The sequence below is a fragment of the Pinus tabuliformis genome, chromosome 5_2 (assembly GCF_031772625.1).
Source record: "Pinus tabuliformis cultivar Carrire ecotype Pingquan chromosome 5_2, CPIR1, whole genome shotgun sequence".
NCBI classification, from domain to species: Eukaryota; Viridiplantae; Streptophyta; class Pinopsida; order Pinales; family Pinaceae; genus Pinus; species Pinus tabuliformis.
In genome coordinates this window covers 757,766,339-757,773,241 of record NC_142306.1, presented here as the reverse complement: position 1 = coordinate 757,773,241, position 6,903 = coordinate 757,766,339, and the positions used below count along the sequence as shown (strand labels likewise).

General features: G+C 37.5%; 1 protein-coding gene across 1 annotated transcript; it reads left to right on the top strand.

Moving 5' to 3' along the window:
• Positions 1-3,603: 3,603 nt before the first annotated feature.
• On the top strand, positions 3,604-5,076 carry LOC149161486 (cinnamoyl-CoA reductase 1-like). Its single transcript, XM_089434894.1, has 6 exons — positions 3,604-3,757; positions 3,895-3,950; positions 4,075-4,246; positions 4,383-4,514; positions 4,623-4,815; positions 4,932-5,076. Exons 1-6 carry the CDS (start codon positions 3,604-3,606, stop codon positions 5,074-5,076), a joined length of 852 nt encoding a protein of 283 aa, XP_089291020.1.
• Positions 5,077-6,903: the final 1,827 nt, after the last annotated feature.

Here is a 6,903-nt window from a genome sequence, read left to right as displayed (position 1 = left end):
GCCGAAAGAAAGAACAGGACCATCATGGATATGGCGAGGAGCATGTTGAAAGCAAAGCATTTACCAAATGATTATTGGGTTGAAGCTATACATTGTGCAGTCTACATTTTGAATAGGTGTCTTACAAAAGCAGTGATGAACAAAGTGCCGGAAGAAGCATGGAGTGGGAGAAAACAAGGAGTCACCCACATGAAAATTTTTGGATGTGTGGCCTATGCACACATTCCAGATCAGCTAAGGAGGAAGTTGGACAGCAAAGGGGAGAAATGTATTTTGATCGGATACAGTGAGGAATCCAAAGCTTACAGGTTGTATATCCCATCTACCAAGAAGTTTTTTGTGAGCAGAGATGTTCAGTTCATTGAGGAGGAAGCTTGGGATGGAAGCATAGAGAAAACAGTGAATGTTAAAAACTGTTTGTCTTATGATGAAGATGATGAGGAGATGGCTGAAACACATCCCCAAACAGCAGCACCAACATAAGGACAACAAGGAACACCCTTGAGGATAAATGAAAGTGCTTCTCCAAGCACACCATAAGGAGGAAATTCAAGTGCATCTTCAAGCACTTGCACACCAAATGAAAGAGGTAAGAAATTCAGAAACTTAAGTGATATTTATGATGAAGGAATGAATTCCTTGTTTGCCTTGTATTGTCATGTTGATGACTCTATTCATTTCGAAGATGCAATTAAGGATAAGAAATGGATAGAAGCTATGGATGAGGAGATCAATGCCATAGAGAGAAAAAAGACATGGGATTTGGTTGAGCTACCAAAAAGTAAAGAAGTTATTGGAATCAAATGGGTTTATAAGTCCAAGAGTAATGCTGAAGGCAAGATAGAAAGGCACAAAGCAAGATTTATTGTCAAAGGGTACAAGCAGCAGTATGGGAGAGACTATGAGGAGACTTTCGCACCGGTTGCAAGAATGGAAACCATGAGAGCAGTGTTGTCCATAGCAGCACAAAACAAGTGGAAAGTTTATCAAATGGACGTGAAGTCAGCATTCCTAAATGGAGTGTAAGTGGAAGAGGTTTACATTGAACAGCCTCTAGGCTATGAGAAGAAAAGTGAAGAGCACAAAGTGTGCAGATTGAAGAAATCTCTTTATGGGGTGAAGCAAGCGCCAAGAGCGTGGTACAGTAGGATAGATTCCTATCTACTAGAGAATGGATTTGAGAAGTGTGAGGGAGAACCCACAGTCTACATCAAAGATAAAGATGGTAAATTGCTAATTGTTGTATTATATGTTGATGATGTTATTTTTACAGGTAATGATGACTACCTCACTGAACAGTTCAAAACAGTCATGAAAGAGGAATTTGAAATGACTGACATGGGTTTACTGAGATACTTCTTAGGAATAGAAGTAGATCAAAATGAAAATGGAATTTTCATCTCACAGGCAAAATATGTAAATGAAGTGTTGGGAAGATTTAATATGCAAGAGTGCAAGGCAGCAATCACTTCCACAGTAATGGGATTAAAACTCAGCAAAGAGGACAGCAACAAGGATTTTTATCCTAGCTTGTACAAGAGCATAGTTGGCAGCCTTATGTATTTAACTGCAACTAGGCCTGACATAATGTTTGTTGTGAGTTTAATTTCCAGATTCATGGAGAGGCCAAAGGAATCACATTGGCAGGCAACAAAAAGAATTTTGAGGTATGTTAAAGGTACTAAAAGTTTTGGCATCTTATATAATGTCTCAGAACATTCAGATTTAGTTGGATACACTGATAATGATTGGGCTAGAAGTGTAGATGATCGAAAAAGCACATTCGGTTATGTTTTTCACATGGGTTCAGGAGCCATTTCATGGGCTTCTAAGAAACAACCCATTGTAGAATTGTCTACAGCAGAGGCTGAATATGCGGGAGCTACATCAGCAGCATGTCAAACAGTTTGGATGAGAAGGATGTTGAGGATCTTAGGCCAAGAGCAGGCAAAAGCAACAGTGATTTTTTGTGACAATAGCTCAGCTATTGCATTATCCAAGAATTCAGTGTTTCATAAGAGAACGAAACACATTGACACAAGATTTCATTACATCAGGAAATTAGTGAACAATGGAGAAATTGTTCTATAACATTGCAGGACTCAGGAACAGGTAGCAGACATTCTGACCAAGCCACTGGATCAGAAAAGCTTCAAATTTTTGAGGAAGTGTTTGGGTATGATTGAATGCCCAACAGCTGAAATTAAAGGGGAGTGTTGAAACATTAATTTCCCCTGTCGTGCGGGAGCATTAAACGGCAACCGAAAACCACTTCAGAAAACCATTGTCCCTTATCGCAACGCCTTTTGGCAAAGGTTGTTTTTCCCTGGAGGCATCCGACACAATCAGCTTCAGCCACGTGTCCTGTGTACGAACCAAATACTGCCCATCTCCCGAACATTAAAGTTCGTTTGGGTTGTGTGGCTGTAGGATCCGAAAAGCATCCGATTTGGTCAACCCGCTCCAACCTGCCAGAACATTAGTTTTTTATTTTACCACCGATTTTATTTAATGCATTTAATGAACTGTCATAGTCGTTGGTAAATGTTTTAATTTTTGTTTGCACAGAAGTATGGGGAAATTAAAATAGGTATGGGCAAGTCAACGCGTCATTAAGTTTTTTTTGGTTTTTGATATATGTAACTTTTGTGTTCATTCGTGTGTGTGAAATGAAGTGAAAAAGGGGAGCACAACAGTGCGATGAAAAAAAACCAGAGCTGGGGTTAATCTTTCACAGAAGGCATTTTGAAATGTGCAGACAGCGCATATAAAATTTTTATTGGTGGATAAGTAATGCATCAAGCGCAGAAGCGTGAAAAGGGTGAAGGAAGTTTTTTTTTGTTTGTTATTGAAATGTATTCTCCAGCAGTATGAATATAATGAAAATATAAGATTTTCTTTTACAGCAGTAAAAGTAAGTTTTCTTTTTCACACAACAGTGAAAAGAGTTATGTAAATTTTGTTTTGTTGGGAGTTTGAAATGTAGTGCGAATGTAATCAGGTTATGTAAGAAAATTTCTCTTTTTACAGCAGTAAATGTGAATGAAGATTTTACACAGCAGTGTAAAAATCATTTGTAAAAGAGGCAGAGTATTTTTTTTGTGAAAGTTTTTGGTGAATCCCTCTGAGTGAAAGTAAGAAAATTGTACCAGACAGTTTATAAATTAATACAAGTTTATTTTAGTTGAGAAACTTTGCTCTGCTCAGAAATTTTTTTAAGCTTCCCTATGCAAAAGATCCTGTGCCAGAAACAGAATATTTCCTCTGTTCAATATGTGTTTGAAATTACCAGAAATTTCCAACAGTATTTTGAAGCGTTTGGGCCCGTCAAAATCAGTTGTATGACCGCAAAGAAATCGGAGTAAAGATTTGAAAATTTATAAAACCTGCCAATGGCAATGAAATGAGTGACGATTACTCCTACGAAATTTTCTCTCCTCTGCCCTTCCACGGACGGCTGAAATTTCATGGCTGTTCCTGCGTAGATGTGGCCTATTCCAGGAAGCGTTAAAAAGGGTACATCTCCATTTCATTTCCACAATTCATTGTGCTACTTATCTGATTCATCTCCTGAGTTTCGGCCTTCAGCTTCTGACATAAACCATGATATCAGATGAAATGAAGCCGAATGAGAAAGAGAAAGGAGATGAAATAGTTTGCGTGACTGGGGCAGGGAGTTTCATTGCCTCGTGGCTTATCAAGTTTCTCCTCACCAAGGGCTATATTGTCAGAGGAGCAGTTCGCACCAACCCAGCTGGTATATCCACTAATTACCAGCTTTCCTACCACATCGCATGACTTAATTATGTTATTTGTTTTTGCATGGAATATGTATGTAGTTTTCTTACATATTATTGATTACCAGAGCTTGCTTGTCAAAGCTGATATTCTTAGTTATTCGAGGTTGCCATGGTGTCTCTCACATGGCTGCCGTTATCAACAACGACCCTGTAATTACTTCGTCGCTTCTTTCAATTCTCGTCATAATTCCAATTCCATGCACTTGGTTTCAGCTGAAACGATTCTGATGCCATTAGATATTGTTGATCATTGTTTTATAATTAATGAAAGCAGGAGAAAGTTATAGAGCCGACGACGGAAGGGACGAGGAATGTGATGGAGGCTTGCACAGAAACAGGGGTCAAGCGCGTTGTCTTTACATCTTCTATCGGTGCAGTTTACATGGATCCTCACAGAGAACCACTTGCCATAGTCAATGATGACTGCTGGAGCGATTTGGACCAAGGTATTAATTAACAGCAGTTCTTTTATCGATTATTACATATAGAGGCTGAATCGGCTTATGTAAATCGCGGAATGATAACTAATTGGCCTCTCTCATGCATTACAGAATTCGTATTGCTATGCAAAAACTTTGGCAGAGAAATCCGCATGGGAGATTGCCGAGAGGAGGAATTTAGAGCTCATGGTGATTAATCTAGGCCTGGTTTTAGGTCCGTTGTTGCAGAACGCCATGAACCCCAGCACTTCACATATTATGAAATACTTGACAGGTGGGTAATGTTTATAATTTATGTATATGTTATAGTCAGTGCGTAAGTAATTTGCATAAATGGCTTTTAATGATTTAAATAATATTCATGAACCTTGTTGTTGATCAGGATCTGCTAAGACGTATGCAAACTTAACACAGGTATATGTAGACGTGAGGGACGTGGCAAAGGCTCACATTTTAGTTTACGAAAGGGCGTCGGCCACTGGGCAAAGATATCTGTGCGCCGAATGCAGCCTCCATCGAGTAGACCTGGTCCACATGTTGGCTAAACAGTGCCCTCGCTGTTCTTACCCTACCAGGTATGTACTCACACACTAAACTCTCACATAAATCATATTTCACTTCGTTTCTGCTCAAACTATGATATATTTAGAAATATAGAAAATAAATGAAGCTTGCAACTTCATGCGCGCAGGTGCTCAGACGAGAAAAATTCAATGAAGCAGCAATACAAGTTCTCCAATGAAAAGCTAAAGGATCTGGGCCTTTCGTTTACGCCTATGAACCAGTGCTTAGCAGACGCCGTGGCTAGTTTACACAACAGGGGCTTTCTTCACTAAGATTGATGATTCTACTAGGTGTGGGCTACGACAAATTGGTGATTCTACCCATTGCTAAGATTCTCTCTAGGACCCTATATCCCGAAGAGGTTTTTTCTTACCATAAACAATATATGATGACAAACAGTTTCTGATGGACCACAAAACACTCATTAAAAAGTATCTTTTAGGGACAAAATTGATGCGGGAGAAAAAGAGTCTAACATGTAAATAATTCAAAAATCATAAAAGTATTGAGACCAAGGAATACTCCAAAGGAATAAGAATTTAAGAAGGTTTAAAATGTTTAAGGCTTGTAAGGCATCTGCATTTTATCTCTCGAAATATCTGTACTATTGCAAGGTGATCCAAGACTTTCAAAGAGAACCAAAAAGCTTATGTTATATTTGATATAAAGGCCAAACTTCCTCACTATGTTGTGCTATAAACTGAGGAGAAGTTACACCGAAGTTTTGATGGTTGTGAGTTTTGAAAGAACATTCTTTGAGATAATTACATTACCTCTACAATGTCCAAAAATAACACCTTTGTGAAGAATCATAATTTTGCTATGTCATCTCAATTTCTTTGAACAATGACATCTAAAGTACAAAAACATGACATTCTGTGACCTAACTTATTGATATATTTAAGGAATTTTTTATGACAACAAGAAACAACAATACATGTCCACAGTTTGAGCTATCTAAGGCATCTCAATTTCCCGAAGTTTAAAGTAGACATGAAACCTCAAATTCTAGTATAATGAAGCATTAAAGGATTGCGAGAAGAGTTTTATATATATGGGCTACATCAAGAATTCTCAAGTGTTTATAATGGCAAAGATAAAGAGTATACATGAAAAATATGAACTTGTGACAAATCCAAACTTGTAGCGGAATCTGAACCTCTTGTGACATTGTGACATAATCTCTGTGGCATAAAAACTTCAGTGACATACAATTTGCTTCTGAGGATCTAATTGTTTATGTGGAATTATACTTTTGAGGCACCTTCTCTCTCCCTGACATGTGAGCCTCCTATGTAATTTGTTTATGATATTACATCTCTGTGATCTAATCCTTCTATAATACTACACTTCTATGGATATGAGCTTCAGAAAGAACATCATATTTATGTAATGCAAGCTATAGAAATACTATCGTCTTTGTGTAATGAAGGCATACCACCATCTCTATGGAAAAAATCATTGTATTTCCCTAAACATGGAATTTAGGGATAAAATTATGGAACTTATGTTACTGGTTGTTATGCAAGCAAATAACAACCTACCTCCATAATAATTATCCGAGTACTCTTTGATAAAGAATCAAGGAAGAGGTTAAGATAAAGTATGAAGTATAAAAATAATTTAAAGTCTGGGGGAGTGTTGTTGTTAATTTGCCCCTCAAGATCGAATATCTTACAAATATTTACAGACTTACGTATATGGAAGAATGTACCCTTGATCATGCAATGGATTATGAGACTTATGTAAAGGACTATGACAATCATGCTACTCTATATGAATAAGAACCACTTCTAAACAAATTCACTTAATATTTCTAAGGAAATATGAAAAACAAACCTATATAAAGGTTTAATTCCCATTAAAGACAAATATGTGACAGCTTGAAGGCCAAGATTGAAAGAACTATGAGTATATAACTGAGAATTTATGAAGCAACCATAACTTCCTTCCTGTACATGTAAGAAGGACTAATCACATCAATGAAGTCGACCTGTATATCAAGTTTGAAAGAAACAAAAAAAATCAAGAAACCCAAAGAAACCCTATGGTGCATGTCGTAGTATAATGGCTGAAGGATTGAGGCACCTTTTTTGGAG

Coding starts and splice junctions, on each gene's coding strand:
- LOC149161486 (XM_089434894.1), top strand. CDS start 3,604: ATGATATCAGATGAAATGAAGCCGAATGAGAAAGAGAAAGGAGATGAA. Junction 3,758..3,894: donor AGTTCGCACCAACCCAGCTG/GTATATCCACTA, acceptor TGATATTCTTAG/TTATTCGAGGTTGCCATGGT. Junction 3,951..4,074: donor CCGTTATCAACAACGACCCT/GTAATTACTTCG, acceptor TAATGAAAGCAG/GAGAAAGTTATAGAGCCGAC.